Source organism: Athene noctua, chromosome 2 (assembly GCF_965140245.1).
Source record: "Athene noctua chromosome 2, bAthNoc1.hap1.1, whole genome shotgun sequence".
NCBI lineage: Eukaryota > Metazoa > Chordata > Aves > Strigiformes > Strigidae > Athene > Athene noctua.
In genome coordinates this window covers 41805964-41823635 of record NC_134038.1, presented here as the reverse complement: position 1 = coordinate 41823635, position 17672 = coordinate 41805964, and the positions used below count along the sequence as shown (strand labels likewise).

Sequence of the window (17672 nt, the reverse complement as noted above, 5' to 3'; positions counted from 1 at the left end):
AACAAAGTGGCTTCAGTATAACTCTGGCCAAAACTGCTGCTCTTCCAGCATATCTGTCCCATCCGAACAGAGCACAGGCACAGAACCAACCACTCCTAAAGCACTGGGTGGGTAAGGTGCTGCATGACAAACACACCACGGGTTTCCCTTCTTACAGACTGAGAGACACTAGCCACAGGTTCATACAGAATAAGTATTTTATTCATGATGTATTTTTTTTTATTATTTACATTAAAGTTTTCTTGTCTTTTGAACTCTGCTTGGATACTGAAATTAACAACTTTATGTGACTGCGCACCTGCTCTAAAAGAAATGAAGATAACACAGTTCTTTTCCGTAAAAGAAAAAGGAAAACTGCCTGTCAAAATCAAAGCTGATTTTCCTCATCCCCAGTAATTATCTTCTCACTTTAGAATTAATATGAGTGGAAAATGTAGTTTACTATAATATAATAAATAGAAGACATTGGGTAATTAGTAGTGCTGGTATATTTCTAAAGTACTAAATAGACAAACAATAAACTGTGAATTTAATCACGAGTTCTCATACAGTTTCAAGACAGGAAAATTAGAGCTCTCAGCTACAGTCATTTGAGTAATCACATCTGATCTGCATTATTTATTAGTTATTACATGCCAAGTGATTCCGATTGTATATTGCCTGAAATCATTCCAAAGCAAGCATGCCTTTGTTTCTGGTTTGTTTGTAAAGGAAAAAATCAATGGCATTGCATAATGTGTATTTTAGCCGAGTTGCTTGCTTTATTTCACAGAGAAATACAAATCAGTGGTAGTCTCCATTCATTGGACAGGCATCTGGAAAGAAATCGTCCAGAATTATATTTTCAGAGCTATCCCTGATGCAAAATATTGACAAAATGCCTTCTTTTGGATTTTTTAAATCCTTTTCTCTGTGACTGTTGAACTTACCTTTCATTCTAGGATGCATTTGTGATACAATCCCTAAAACTCTGTAGGAAATTTTGCATGTATAATAGAATGGCTGAAGCGTATTTGGTAATATTTCTGTTGGCAATATTTTTATTCCACTTGACTAATTAACCAAAACTGATGAAGTTTCAAGAAGCAGCATTATGAAGTTTTATTCAGTTAGTTTTGTTGGTTCAAGTCTTAGTTTTGGGCAACTTCCTGCTACAACGTTTTAAAAAGGGAATTACTTAAAATACGTTTCTTTTCTTAACAACCAAAGAAATACAGAAATAAGTATTGGTTACCTTCATTTTCTGCCAGTAAAGCAGGTTTGGTGTTATATATGTCACTGTAAAACTAAATAAAGTATTCACATCAGTTGTGAACAATTTGTGCCAGCAAAAGTTAAAGCGTCAAAGAAACCTCTTTAAAATGCTAACAAATTTACTTACAAACACCTATATTTATTATTTCATAAATAGGCGCAACAGGTTCCATAAAAAAGATTAAATACAGACACAGTATGAAGAAACAATAATACATAGCCATATGTAAAGGTTATAATTTAGCTGTCTCCAATCTGTTTCTGCATCTAATAAAATATCAGGTAAGCATTTGGCAGTTTTATACATAAAAGGACTTAAATGACATTTACTAACCAGTACACATAAAGTGATTTTCTTTAAAAAAAAGAAGCATTTTTTAGGCAGTACAAAATAAATGTGTTTGCTCTTTATCAACATTAGGTTTTTTTCTATTTTTTGTGTTTATTTCATGAGACAAAGCCAATATTTTTAATTAATATCATTTGGGAATATTTTATTTTTTTCTCCAAATACTTTGAAAATATAGAACTATTAGTCAGTTGTTTAAAAATGAAGTAAAAATATGAATGTTTGCCAATTTAACCCTTATTTTGAAATCAATAAACTGGAATGAGCCAGTTTCAATTACAATTAGCTACAAAAACATTCACATTTTATACTCTAGGAGAGTGTAACATAGATGCTATTTACAAACTTGCTATGACTGCTACATCAAGCCATTTAAAAAGTCTTTAGTAGTTTCATATAAACACCCATTATGAAAAACCAATGGAAAATCCAGGACTTTTATCCGAGACATCTACAGTTGCTAAGGCAGTTACTATCGCAGCACTTCACAGCAAAAACCAACATAAAATCTGAATGGTCCAAGTTTCCTTCAGGGAAGAAGAAAAGTAATGTCCGTTAAAGGATCTCAGGGTAGGGGTGGAAAGGAGAAAGAAAGAGAAAAAATGGGGGGGGGGGGGGGGAAGAAAAAGAAAGAAGCAAGACTATTTTTTCCAGAGTGGGTGACCCACAAGCTCAAATAGTCCTAAGTGCTTAGCAACTTGTATTTCCTAATAAAATGCAGAACTGCCTTGACTGCATAAAGCAATCCATGATGAAAAGACTTCCCTGCATTCCTCAGTGGAAAGGAGAGGTGTTTCAGATTTTCAGGTAAGGTAGAGTGCTTTGTCCCTCTGCATGCCCCTGTTCAAAGAGAAAAAGAACAAATGCGATTTTTCAAAAATTTGACAAATTTTTAGTCCTATTCTTCCAAAAAACCCCACAACCCTACTGCAAGTCATTAATTCCAAGCATATCACTGCAGTATGGCTGCACTATCATGGTAATAATAAGAAAAATCCCAGTGCCATAGTGTCATCTAGCAACCCAGAGACCACATTTGGCTCTAAACCACACAGGACTGGGACATAGGTTTAAGCCCTGGTTTGGGACCACCTGCACTAGCAGGTTGCTAGTACTGACTATCCCTCTCTCACAAACAGCATAGGTACAGCTGATGGTTTAGCACAGGTCTTGGAACGATACTCCCTAAGTACCCTATATGATGTGGCCACTTTCCTTGTAGGGCAGGAGAACATGGGTACCAGCCGCTGATAGCTCTGGCCTATTTTATTTACTAATGCAAACATAGCCAAAACATGTTAGCAGATTCATGTAAGCATGTGCAAGGGAACACCCAAAGCTTCTGGCAAAGTCAACTAGACCAACTCTCTACTGGAGACCAGGCACTACAGGAGACCTTCCATCAGTGCACTGTGTCTGGCATACTTTTACATTCAGTTCTTGCTGGGTTTCAGCTTCAGCTGAAGCATATCAGTTCAGAGCAAAAAGGAGACATTTAACAGTTTATAACTCAGAACAGCCTGTAGAAGTCAGAAGAAAATATATCACTTAACGCAGAAGAAGGATCATTGATGGGCCTTGGTTCACACTGCAGAGATTTTCTGTAAGAGAGGCTTTAGTCTTAACCTCCTGCTTCCTTGCCAAAACCCAGGCACCAGTTCTGTTCTTCCACAGCTTTAGAGCTGCTTGCTTTGAGTCCAGGAGCAGCTCAGAGCAAGTAACACTGCACTGGCAGTTTATGCCAATGCTATAGCAGAGATAGGTTAAGTCCATGTACACAGATTCACAAGGCATATCTACACAGGGTATATAGAGGGTCTGCGCAGAGGAAGCTTCTGCTGATGGCAAGTTATGCCCAATGGGCACCTAGATGGCACTGCTGGGAACGACTGCACATTGTTTTTTCCAGAAGAGACTGGGAATCAAAGCCACAGGTGGCAATGGCTTGTTGGACAGAGGACAGTCTATTCAGAGCTCAGTGTAAATGGGTATAAAAGTCTGTGGGCTGGGCAGGCTCCTACAAGGGCTTGCTGCACAGATCAAGACATTAAGTGAGACTGTTCTGCTGAACAAGTAGGTAAGTATTTAGAGAAAACAGTTCATGCCATTTGCCTCTCAAGTAGGAGGTAGTGATCTTAAAACTGCTTTCCTACACTTGCTCCCTAAAATTACAGTTCTGCTTTTCTAAGGAATGGAAATTCTCTAAGACCAAAGTGTTATGTGCTGTGATAAGGTGACAACAATGTCTAATAAATATATGTATTGAATACTTGTTCTCCCACAATAGTCTAACTCCCGAATAAATACAGTGCCATCGCAGATGCACTTGTGAAATACTGTAGGGAAACAGGCAACAAACTTGTTTCCAAATTCTCTATCAGACACTTGTGTCATGAATGTTGCTCAACACAAGGTGGCATTCACTGGCTGCTTACCCATTACTGCAGTAGTCATTATTCCAGTCCACAGTCTGTGCTGGAGGATTTCTGCACCCTGAACGAACATACTCCATTGCTTGGGTAACAACTTGTGCAGCTGTTGATGTTGGATTGATGATATTCTGATAATCAGGCTGAAGAGTAAATCCCTAGAGGAGAAAGCAAGTACATTACAATGTATGTAAACCAAGCAACAGGTTGAGTGCATGAAAAAAACCTGATGTGTACTAGAAATGGTAGAATACCTCTTTTCCAAGTGTACTTTGGGTTATCAGACTTAAAATAGGAAAAAATGTATAGGTGTTTTCTAAGTTTTATCACCTTTTTTTTTTTTTTTTTGAGAAATGAAACACTGCTAAATTGTTAGCTACTACACAGTCACAGGATGGAACTAAAAGGGACAGAGCAGAAACAATTCAAAACCAAGAGAACAACTCAGTCAGCACTGGGGCAAAAAGGTCTGTTTGCTTCTTAGAGCTTCCATTTAGATTAAATGTAAGGATACACACTAGTCGTTAATTCCCCGAATATGCAACAGAATCTTTTTGAAGGATGTAGGCAGCAGGTGGCTGACTGTTTTATTAGACTACACCTATTCACATATTGTTCTCAAAACCCTTTTTCTTCATTCAGTCACAAAGGGACCATCTGCTGCTTCTTTTATTTGTACTTCTCTCTCAACTAAACAGAAATTCAACCAAAGCTTTTTAACAGTTGTTGGACTAATGTAGTGAAAGTAGTACAGAATAACTTGCTTTTTGAAACCAAGAAGATAAGAAAAAAAAAAAGTGGAAGTTACAAAAAGACATCTAACCTGCTCCCTGAAATATCTGTCATATGAAAAGTCATAGTAATTTTTAGCTCTTTTGATATACGAGAATGTTTAAAATGTTGTGTTTCAAAACCAGGAGAACAATTGAAATTTCAAGGCTAGTGTTCACTCTGTAAAAATGTACATCATGTTCCTGTAAAGTCAGAAGAACTACATTGGGTAAAGTATGGAATGCTGTATGAAACCAATCGATGTCTGCTGAAAAAAAACAGACCAAACTCCTTCATGGGGCAAGGGCATACAATTCCCACTCAAATTAACTGGATGTGTAGCTGCTAAATCAGAAACTGAACTTGAACCAAGACACCTAGTTTGAAAATCCACTCTTTCTGGCCAAAGTCCACATACACAATAGATAGATTTAAAGCTCATAGCTCTTAGTTTTAAATTCAAATGCATTATGTGTGATTGCTTCCTATACACAGACTTCATTAGGACAGGAATTTTATGGAAAGCTGTTTTTTTTTCTGCTGGTTTAACAAGTCAGCCATGCTATCTTTCATCAAGATAAATGAGTATTCTCAGTTTTCACCTGGCCCTCTCCATCCAAGAAATGAGCTTCCCTCAAATAAAACATCACTTCCTCTTTCTTGCTGCGTTATACTCTGTCTCTTCCCCAGAGGTCCCATGGGTGTTCTGCCCTGCCGTGCCTCTCGTGTACACCATCACCTCACTCCATTCATTCTGATCATGGATTTTGGCCTCAGCTATAAACGAGTGCTACTTTCTTCCATAATCTCTTCCATATGGAGAATATCCCACGTCACGCTTCAGTACCTTAAATGCTCTTTGAAGCCTCACTGTGTCCCTGATGACCCCAAGAAACAGACTATTAGTAGTGGGCAAGTTCACAGCTGTATTCTGCATCTAATTGTCACGTAACTTATATACTGCCCTGCTAATAAGGTAAAATAAACCCCATCCATTGTGACTGTAACCCCCATGCTCCATACACTGCCTTTCACCGCAGTCTAAACCTGCACATCAGGCTGCAAAAACAACCCCCATGTTTCCAATGGATCCAAAGGAAACTGTAATTGAGCAGACTTCCCAATGACTTTAATTGGAGTTTCGTTCAATCAGAAGGCAGAAAAAAATGGTTTTTATGCCACTGTCATAATTTTTATACAAAATATCACCCACAAGGCATTTCCACCTTACCTATAAGAGGAAACTAACCACAGAAACACATTATAACCTCAGGCACTGAGGCTCACCTTTGGTAGCAAAGTCCCCGAGCTATCTCTTACCAGTCTTCATGAAATAATCACATATACAAGAAAAATACTATATGGGGCCAGCAGCTCCAGCACTGCTATAGTGAAGGATGCAAGTGAGCAGGCACAGACTCAGGTACTCATGCAGCAAGAAGAGACAGTTCCCCCAAAACAGAGGAAGACACCACCAGTGCAATAGCCATTCCATTTCTTCTGGATTTAGGACAAATAAATATCTTAGATGTTGGAGGATGGTCCTGTGGTTTAAATGCTAGCTTGGAATTGTGTGGGAACCGCATTTTCTCAGGTTTTCTGTGTGACCACAGCCAAACTGCGTTGCCTCTCTTCAAGCGAAGCATGATCACGGATCCAAACTTAATTCTCCTATCATCTGCAAAATAAGGGGTAACAACTCTTTCTATTTGCACCTGGCAAGTCTGTTTAGTTTCTAACTGCCTGGGATTAGGGCCTGTTTCTTAGGACATCCTCATGCAATAAATTTTAACGTGGTGCAGAGGCATCTGAGTGAGGCTGCAGCTCCAGAAGCAGCTGAGCTGCTGCAGCTCAGTGGTCCCGCTGTGGTTGAGGGCTACCAGAATACCAGCAGTGTGGGTGCTGGAAAACATGCTTGTTAAGGCAAAGCAATTTAAGAAACCTGAACTCAATACAAAGGACAGATAAAGTATAGTGATGTTTAAGATGTAAACAATAATTACTTCAGCTTTTTCATCAACAGAAAAAGCTCTGGAAAAACAGATCTGTACAACAGAGGGAGACAGCCTTGTAACAGGCTTGTAGTAAATATTTGTGTATTATTTATGTAAGCCCTTAACAAACAATGATGAAATAAAAAGTGCTCAGAAAATGAGTGCTTCGAGGTCTAATTAAACAATGCTGAATGTTTTTGCATTGTAATGCTCAAGAGAAAATCACCAACTGTTTTGCAACATGCCTAGAATTTTAAATTTCATTTTCTTGTTCCAGATTGAAATAAAAATAGGGAACTTGATAAAGATTAATTCGATGTCAGGAGGGACATTTGCTCTTTAATTAGATTTCTGTGGCCCTAGCAGTTTCGTTGTGCCACTGTAGCAAGTCCTAAAAAGCCTGCAGCAGAACTAAACAGTGATCCTCATCTCCACACTTTACTGGGAACTAATTTCATTTCCTGCCTGTCTGGAGAGGTATTTTCAACAGGCATCAATGTTTTTGTCTTCACAACTGATTTATTCATCAATCTCAATGTGATATTTTAAACCTTTAAATTACATCCAAATCCTAAAGCATCTGTTTATTACACAAGGAAATTGAAAATCTGTCTGTGTGATATCATACAAAGATTTTTCCTTAAGGTTATAAAGGAAGTTGACAGATATTAATGATTTTTTTTTTCTCCTGACCTCATTTGAAGACAAAGCTTAACAAAAAAGAGGAAGAAATCTGGACAAATACAGCAGGTCCATGAGTTTACTGTATATAATATATACCAGAAAAAATGAGGCTGTTATTTTTGGCAGGCTCTGCAATCATCTTGCTGTGTACATTTATTTTCTAAAGGAAAAGAAATATCTAAAAGTAGACTGAAATGAGTTATTATTTTAAAAAATAAAAAATAAAATGTGACATACATTAATCTTCTGCTTCTTCGTTATGCACGCACTTGCAGCCATGGTTACTAGACATTAAGAATCTAGTTTTGCTTGCTCTACCTGTGAACCAAAGTGGGACAGAGCTTGTCATGGGACTCACCATCCCAGCCAGTGCTTGGGTGATGGATTTTGAGCAGGGAAGGAGATGGTTCCGGTAGGGCTAATTAAAAGTCCTTAACAGGAACTGGGCATATCTGGGAGGGTGTGAATCCATGGTCTCATCACTCTCCACACAAAACATCACAGTACAAGTTGGAGAGGGGATACGCTCAGAAAGAAGCGCAAATGTCTGTGTGAGTGGAGAAAGGAAAGAACGACTTTGCAACAGAAAACAGGTTGCAGCTTCAGGTGGTGTTTTAGTCTGAACTCTGGAGAAATTGTGCTGATTTGAATGAGAAGGGTCAAGATTCAGATCATTTGATCCCAACTAAATAAAAACTAAACAACATGTCAGACCTAAGAAACAGACTGGAGAGAAGCAGTTCTATCAGTTAAAAAGTACAGTGATAAGATGCTCACATGAGCGTTTAATGAAAGAAAAATCACACTCTTCTGATCTACTGTCATTCTTCCAGTGTGTCAAAAGTGGATTAAAAAACCCCTGCTACACAGTGGATTTAGACTTTAACAAAGTAAAAATTTAACACGGCTCCTATTAATAAAATAATATTTAAGGAAAATATAGTGTATTTCAGAATTAGAAGCTAAATATAATAAAAATCAAGATCTAATTTAAATCTGAGAATAGAACTAAATGGTCATTTTTTATCACTGTAAACGAGCACCACAAAGATCTACAGTAGTGCCCATTATTTATTCATTAACTGTTTCGGAACAGAAAGGAAAAGAGACAAAGTAGTCTACTTTGAAAAAGTTACAGAAAACATTTAGATATCTCAAAATAGAGAAGATTGTTTAAAATAAATTAGAAAATATTTACTAATGCTAGGCTTATGACCAAAATGCTAATACCTAAATTTTACTTTGCCTTGTACATTTCAGAACAATTTGGCTGCACTGCATCAGCTGCATACTCCACAGAATTAATTGGTTTTTAAAATAACAGAAATTGTGCAGTCACTGAGGATTTTTGGCTACCAGCACTTCTAATCTTGATGTTCTGTAGTTTTTGTGGACTCCCAGAGGAGACTGCACTTCTCTAGCTGGCAGTCTCTCTTGGTTTGGCAGCTGCGCACATGCAGGCAAGGACTGCTGAAGTGGAGGAGGACATGATGTTCCCCGTGGAGCAGATGAAGATCAGCTCATTGTCGTGGCAACAGTGATGGTAGAACTCCCCAGGTCAGCACTTCTTATCAGTTCGTCCTCAAAGTTACACACAGAAGTTTGTGGATTTTGCACACAGTGGTTTTGGAGAACTGTGTTTCTGCCTGCCAGGACTGAAATCTGGATCTTTATGTGATTTTTCTTGGAGCTGGCAGTCCTTCAGACATACTACAAGACTGTCTTTGATAATGGTCTTTGATAAGAAACTGTCATCCCTCTTCTGGAGAAAACGAGCAGGAGATCTGTAGAGAGCTGGGATTCCCAGAGCCTTCTACCACTAAGTGTTACACTAGTATGCCACAAACTATTTCAAAGGTGGACGTTGAAGAAAAAGGAAAAAAATCAGAACCCACCACCGGTGGGAGCTGTGACTGCTGCTTCTAATGTGTCTACAGCACAGCTGTCTGTCTGCAATGGTGGTGTCCAGCCAGGTGAGTCTGCGAATGCCTGCAGTAGAAGACCGCTAGGAAGTTGTTGGCAGACTTACTCTTCTCTTGCCTATTAAGCTTCATGCTGCAATGTGACAGGAGAGAATTTACCTCATTTCTTCTTAAAGTGTATTAGTCTGTTTGGTGTGAGTGGTCATGAGGTCTCCAAGAAGGAAAACATCTCCAGTTGAAAGTCACACTGTAGGAAGTGGGATGCTAATTAGTTTCTATTCTTGCTGCTTACATAAACTAGATGTTTGCCTTTGGAAAAGGCGTGGGGTAACCACACCTTTAGCATGGAGAAATCAAACAGCTGAGGGAAAAAGTGAAAAAAGTTGAATTAAATGCAACAATCCATTCGGCTTTATCAGACTACTATTCTTTTATTCTTTTTGTCTGTCTTCTTATGTAGCAGAGTGGTCTACACCATGCTGCTGGGGATTGAACCTCGCATCCAAAGTCCTCTTTCCCTCCTCACCATGGGCTGAACATACAGGGTGGTGCCTCTTCTTTATCCTCATTGCTGTTGACTCTGTGCTGCTGTGAACTTTTGGAGGGCTCACTTTTTCTCCCATGATGTCTTTTCAACATGCTCTGTGATCAGCAGAGTGTTTGCTCAATTTTGAGCGGAGGGGGGAGCAGAGTCCTTTGACAACTGAGTAAGAAAGAGGCCTTTAATTGCAGGTTATAGTTTCTTGACTTCTTGCTGTTTGTTTCCTGGTGGCTAACCTGTCCTCCATGCTCTAATGCAGTATGAAATCATGGTGATCGTGTTTTCTAATATTTCTTAAGTATGACTAGAAAGAGTCATACCTAAGAGACTAGACAGGATATCACTGTTCTGCTCTGGCATGGCAAATCATAGTGTTGTTAGTACACCTGTTGCCCCAAAATTTAACATACTTTTTGCTTTGTCTTTGTCAATGTCACTCTTTAAAGGAAATGGATTCTATATTTAAACATAAACTCTCTAAACTGTTGTACGGTAAAAAAATATAAAAATTATATTTAAAATATTTCAAAGTGAAATTACATAGATTTTCCAGAGTTCAAAATTTCTGTTACTTTGAAACAAAAACAGAAGTGTAAGAAATAAAAACTGGTTTATAGATGTTCCACAGTGCTTAAAGAGGAATGTAGTTAAGATTGGCAGTGTAGCATTTCAACAGGTAATAAGCACCTGTCACCTTGAGTGAAGCTCAGAAATATCTCACCATGGTATCTTCATTATAAGCATCAGCCTTTCTGATTAAGGAATATGAGCGGGTAAAAAGTATTTAACCTAACTTTTCATGAGTTTAACAATGAACAGGAACACAGAGGCACAACATTTTTTACTTTATTGTAGTTGTACTTAGTAAAGCAAAAGCCTCATCATGGTACAGGTCTACATATTGACTTCTAGACACCTGTTTTCTACAATCTAGCATCTTGTGTTTTCTTTTAAGCTAGAAATAACTCAACTGCATGCCACACATCTCACAGATGAGTGAAAGTACTCTCAAGCCATTGATGCGCACACCATATGCTACAAGCATGCATTGGTAAAATAAAACATCAGAAGATTCATATTACCTTACCTTTTTTGTAGTATATAATGGTTTGGAATAACGCCTAAGTGTTTGGATTCATACAACAATGATGATGTATGTATACATATATAAGTACCTAACATCTGCATTACATTTTTTGCTAGCCCCTACTGTACTATTAATTCCATAAATAAAGTCAGATTTTCAAATCTGTTTGGTAAATTATGCCTATCAATGAGACTGGAAAAGACATAAGGGAGTTTGATCTTCTATAGCTCTTTATTGGACAAGTAATGTACAAGTGACACTGAACTTGGCAAACAATCTGAACTCAGAAGACTGAATCACTTTGCAATAAAAACTTGCTGAAATATAACTACACAATCTCTACAGGCTGTTGTCACAGATGTTGTTTTTCAAGTTTGGTAAATGAACCAGGGTATTGCATTAAGTCTGTCCATTGCTTTGTCTTGCATTGCTCTGAGCCTTCAGGTTCAACCAGGGCTGTGTTAGGTTTAGGATCTCCAGACAGACCCTCTTGGCTCACCTGTCTAGGACTTCCCCCCGATAATTCTAACTGCCCAGGCTTCGGGTTAACTCCTGAGTTTCTCTGAGATTTGAGAATAGGCTCTCACATTAGTTACTAACCAATAGAAGAACTTTCAGGAATACATAACAATAAAAGACTCCACATTTGTGTGATCGTAAGTCTGTTGAGGCCGTTTACTCTGATCATGAAAAATAAACTGGACTAGGAAACAGTTGTAAACGCTTTACAAATTTTCCTTCCTGTCTGATTACTGCAAATCACTCTTGAGACTAAGATCAATGTCTATGAAAAAATCAGATCATCCTGAGCACACACTTGGTTTACCTTCTGGACAATTAAATTTATCAGTGCAGATTGGTTTCAACTCTTTTTAATTTTATTTTTTTTTTTTTTTTTTTTGTCCTGCTTTGGAAATTTCTTTCCCTGTTAAATTGTTCTCCCAGCTAGAAGCTATGTTTTGTGTTCAGGTATTCCCACCTCTGAAGACCAATCCTGAGATGAAATGTTTTCAGCTTGGAAAGCAAATGCAAATGCCTTGTTAGCAACGGTGGATTTATAGAGATATTCAAAACATGCAGCAATTTCATGACTATGTATTGTCAAACAGAACTGACAAGTTTTGCATATACAAATTTTCTAGATTCTCCATCCAAAAAATTTTCATTCTAATGTCTCTTTGCAAAGCAAGAATCTTATTATTGGTAGTCAGATCTCATCCAATGCAAAAGGAAATTTTCTCTCATGAAATCAGCAGTTAATCTACTCTAAGTCTCCATAGGCCTGGGCCTGAAAGTCACAATACTATGGTTGGTCTGCATTCATTCAGAAGTCCTAGGAAATGTATTGAGAATCAACCATCTAAAACACTGAGAATGAAAAAATAAAAGCTACCATATTGGGGTACTGGGGACAGCCCAATTATTTCAAATTTAAAAAGGTATATCTATCTAAGAAAATGAAGTTATGAATGCAGCATAAACTAACACTAGTGATCACTTAATCTAGAACGTTTAACACAAGCAGTGTTGCTTCACGTTCCCTGACTGTTCCATGGTAAGCAGAAGGATAACAGCACAAGCTACAACTGTGTCTTTTTCTAGACATGCCTGCCTTTTGTTTGTAAAATGTGTTTCCTGATGACTTAGCATTTCACTTATATTTGCAGATGGATCTACAGATACACTTCTATTTAAAGGATGCCTCCTGAATTTGGGGAGGAGACAGGACTAGCATTCAGAAGAATGTGATGAATGTTGTTGTTAGCACAGACAGTTCTACTGAAGTTCTCTGTCATCTAGGTAAACTCATTCATTTGTTCTTGGTTTTGAAACACTAAACCCTCAGACTGAACTACCATGGTTTTGGAACTCTGTAAAATTACAGCTAATCCATAGCTCTAAATCTCTCTCACTGTCAGCTTCTGGATGACTTTCTCTCCTCCCCCAGAAAAAAAACATAGTTCTCCAGACAACTGAAAAGTTCAAACTTACTTGCTGCATTGTAGGTGAATGTAAAGCAGACTGGACTTGCATCGGTAGCTGGTTTCCAATGGGCTGCTGCATTGAAATCGGCTGGTGTTGCTGGATGTTGAGATGCTGGTGCAGAGGGGGGCTGATCTGAAGAGGTGGTGGTGGGGACACAGCCATGTTTGCTATGGAAACAGTCACTGGCATTTGGTTGTTGGGCTTGGGCGCTATGTTCCTGGGGATATTGGCATGCATGGCAGTGATGTGAGGATTCATTCCTGGTTGTTGGTGGTAGTGGGAACTGAGGTACAGTGCAGAGTGAGCCTGGGTGGGCCCATGGAACACTGACTGCTTTGAATTCATCATCTGAGGTTGTGGGGAGGCTTTAACATCAACGGGTTCACTGTAGCTCTGTTGAAAAAACCAAAAAACAGACAATACTTAGAAGCTACAAAATACTGTGTTCCACCCCCTGAAGTCTGATTAAGAATCACACCATGGGAAAACAGTTATCTGGACCATCAAATTGTCCTTGAAATGGAATTTGGTTATTATACCAGAAAAAGAATTAATTCCTTTAATTCCTTTTACCTTACATTTTTCAATATGGTAAAAAAAAAAAAAAAAAAAAAAAAAAAAAAGTTAGCTTCCCTATTTCCTGGTCTAGGCTGACATTTTGTTTTTTCCAAACTTGGAACTGGCATCACTGACCTAATAACCTACACAGCAAAGACAACCAAGCCTTTCACTTTTATTCACATATTGTCCTCAGATTTGGTGACCTAGTTGAAAAGAGATTCAGGAGGGTGTGTTTCAGCAAAAGTCTGCAGTGATCTTTGACATGTCACATTTTCCCATCTGCAAACCAGGGATAAGAATTTCAATGTCCTTTACCATAAATGTGGGTAACTGCTAATAGTCAGTTAACTAACATGATGAAGAGGCTAAACCCCATCCACAGTGAATAAATATGAACTGAATAAATATAGTTGTTGTGCACTACCATTATATTGAAGTATTTTGTGCTGGGATGCTATCCACACAGTATCAAACATGTTTCAAGAGCTGTGCATTCAGAAAAATAAGAATAGTCTGATTAATTTATTTTTTAGAAAAACTTCCTTTGTTAATCCAGTTCATAAAGTTCTGAAAATTCTGTTTAAAACTGATGTCTATATAAATGTTAGACTGCATCAGACACAGGGAAGCTATCTTACTAAAGCTGGAAGAATACTGCAGAGAATATTAGAAAATGCATAGGTCTACCTCGATCTTTAAGAAATCTTACTGCTGCTAGAAGTAAAAAATTTCCACTAATGAATGTGTATTATAATAATATTCTTTGTTCTAATATTTTAATAACTAGTTACATTTGATTTAAACTCAATTTGTTGTTTTCCATATGCTTATTTTCTTAGATCTTCTGAGTGCTAACTATGTGTGCTCAAATAAATGATGAAACAAATTTAAGAATTAACTCCCATGAGCTTATAGGTGGGAATCGTAATTTGCAGTTCAGTCACACTGGGATTAATAGTCAGTGAAAGGTGAAAAATGCTGGAAAAAAATGGCAGAAATGTCCCTCTGGAGAAAGAAGTCACTTTGTCAAAACAAGGGCTGAAGGATGCATATATGCCCTTATTCTGTGACCTCCATGTCATGTTTGCTCAGTTTACAAGTCAGAGTAAGTTTCATGTTACTCTCAGCACTCCAGGGTCAGTGAAGTCTATTTGTATTCTTTCTGAAGGATGTACTAGCACCAACAATCCGCTGACACGCGCGTTACTGAAATTGCTTCACTATATGCGATGATAAAGATGATAAAGATAACTTCATTCTTCCTAAATATAACTGGAGTTCTATTAGCAAAAAACCCCTTTTCTCCAGTAAACTAAGGACAATTAAATGAATATGATAAAATGAAGGCAAATCTCTGCCTCTGTGGATCTGCCTGGCTCTTCTGTGTATGCTTTTCTGTGTATTATATATATGCATGTTTGCAAGATTCAGATACAGAGATAAAAACCTACAGATAGTAAACAGTAAAACCTGAAAGCAGGTGCAAAATCTGCCAGGTTTTTGGTATTATTTTTAAACCACTGAACTAATACTCATAATAACATGAGAAATATTTTTACCCTCTCTTCCCAGTTGTATTTTTAGGACACTTGTGAGTGTGGTAGCAAAGACTGGCAGGTTTGCTGAAATTTCAGAGATTCAGAAGAAAGTTTGCTAATTAGCATCATGTTCAGGACCCTCCTCTTGTGTGTCCTGGGCTCTTTACACATTACAGGAGGTGTATGCTGTGTTCTTTCTTGAGAAAATTAAAGTTTTACTGAGAGTATCATCCCCTCATGAAAACAGCTTGCCTTTCCATGATGTAGCAGGCAGGCTCTAACTGGTCCAAGCAGGGATAATTGCGTCTGAAGCATCTAAGGGCAGATCGGTTAAAAAGTTCTTCCTGGTGAGGAAGTATCAAAAAACCTTTGCAGCACTATTTGTGACATACTGATACATACTTATATTTCATTTGTGACTACAGAGATGCTGCCATACACCTGTTTAACAAAGATGCAGTGAGTCAATTTAATTATTGGGTAATTCTGAGTTCACACATAAGTGGTGAATGCATGGCCCATCCCGATAAAATTACAGATGTATCACACAGTTAGCAAATTTCAAACTATGTTAAGAGGAATTGTACTGTCTTGGGCCAGAGATTAATAACACTTGCTTTACCTCTGAGAAGAGTGTCTGCAAAGTGATCAAAAGGGATCATTCTAGCTGTTTCAAGCTATCAATCAGCTGTCTTTATGTTTCACTACCTCCTGATCCAATGAAAAGCACAACACTTCAGTTTCAGACCAAGTATTTTGCTGTTACTTAGGATGCTTTAAATCATATGTGATCTGAAGCCACATAGTCCAATATCAGTGTAAAACACATCAATATTATCAGTTACTGGGAATCTTGATAAATGAACCCATTAAATGCTATTCTCCAGCACACTGCACTTTTTCTAAGGCTTGGTCAGAAACACAGATTTTATAAGTATTGCTGAAGCTAATGGAATAGGTGGTGTCATATATTTTGGTTTTGTTATGTTGCTTTACTGTGAAATATACGAAGAGGTATATATGATGCATAAGTCACACTATCATTCCAAGCACAATTACTTCTTTCACAGATTTGAATGGGCATTGCACCTGACCAGCACTGCATCAGACAGTCTTAGATGAGGACTTTTATTATGGATACAACTAGGAATGAAGAAGGTATTTGATTAGCCAATAGGATTTGATTAGCCAATATGGGCTTCAAGTGCACAGTCATGTCCCCTAACTTTGTAGGTTGGAATTCAGTCAATTTTCTCTTTTCCAAGGAGAAGAGCACATAAATATTTTTTTAAGAAACCCTCTTTGCTTAATTAATTTTCCCAAAACCAACACAGCAATTTATATCTCTAATTTTTGGCATGAAGTTACAGGATACAATTGAGTTACAGATACATGCAAAATTACAAATCCATACACAGAGGCCACCAAACATTGAAACACTACGTCTCTTAAGTGACAAGGTCTTCTACTAGACTTGCAGTGAGAAAATCTCTTATCATGACTATCAGAAACATGGTGTTGTAGACCCACCACTAGAGGGTGACAGAATATTATATTTAGTTAATGGTAGGAAGTGGCATTGTACACATACATTAGCAAATATACACTAGGACCACAAACTAGCTTTTCCTGACAGTCCTTTATGCTCTTTGAGTGGCTTCTACTTGTTCTGGAGTTCAGGTCAAAGCCTTACTCTAAATCTTTCAAGTTCTTCACAGGGTAGGAGTAGGGTTTCTTATGGACCTGCCTCCCCATCTAACATCATCATCTAATACTGTTGCCTAAATAAAAAAAAAATAATCAGAAGGTGAAGACAAGGTAGGTAGGCCAAGGTAATGTAATGCTATGGAAAAAGTATGACTGCCTGCAGGCACAACACAAAATCACCTTTTAATTTTTTTACAAAAATCTATTGTTTTACTGAAACACAAAGAAAAAGAGAGAAGAACATTTTGAAATCCCAACAGAAAGAGAATGAAAGTAGAAGAGAAATAGGGAAAGGAAGGAAACAAAATAAACATTACTCAATCTCTGATGATAATAAAGATAATTATATTAATTAAAAGTACTGGTTCATGACCCTCAGTCCACACAATTATTCTACTAGTATCATACCTTCAAGAAAATGTGTGATGATACAGATGAGTGATGTTCTCCAGAGAAAGTGTTGAGAGTTGATAATTTTGAACAAATTTTTCACCAAACTCATGCCTTTCCTTCCGACTCTAGCCCAAAGCAAACTTTCCCATCCACCTTTTACTCCCCTACTGTGTGCCAAAACTCTTTATGCAGAATAGCCAATTTAAAGAATTAAATTAAGAGTTTAAACATTGATCATCCAGTTGTGTAGTCTTTTCCGAGGAGAACTGCCCTGGGACTAATGGTCCTTCTTCCTTCTTATCACAGACTGAATACAGGCATGAGGAGGGGTATTAAGTTCCTTAGAGGGAAGTGACAGTGGGATTTCCCTCACCGCAAGACATCCAACCCGCTCCTACTGTTGAGAAATGATTTTTGGTACAGACATCCTGCTCAATTTAGTGGTGTCAGTGTCTC

General features: G+C 37.9%; 1 protein-coding gene across 4 annotated transcripts in view; it reads right to left on the bottom strand.

The window, feature by feature from the left end:
* Nucleotides 1-203: 203 nt before the first annotated feature.
* The window catches only part of TOX (thymocyte selection associated high mobility group box), a 226604-nt gene continuing 209135 nt past the window's right edge, over nt 204-17672 (bottom strand). For all 4 annotated transcript variants that reach the window (XM_074897711.1, XM_074897713.1, XM_074897709.1 and 1 more), the window contains 3 exons: nt 13024-13410; nt 4039-4190; nt 204-2443 (listed from right to left, as the gene is read on the bottom strand). In XM_074897711.1, coding sequence (XP_074753812.1) covers nt 2407-2443; nt 4039-4190; nt 13024-13410 — 576 coding nt within the window. In that variant the 3' untranslated portion in view covers nt 204-2406. The remainder of the gene's footprint in view (nt 2444-4038; nt 4191-13023; nt 13411-17672) is intronic.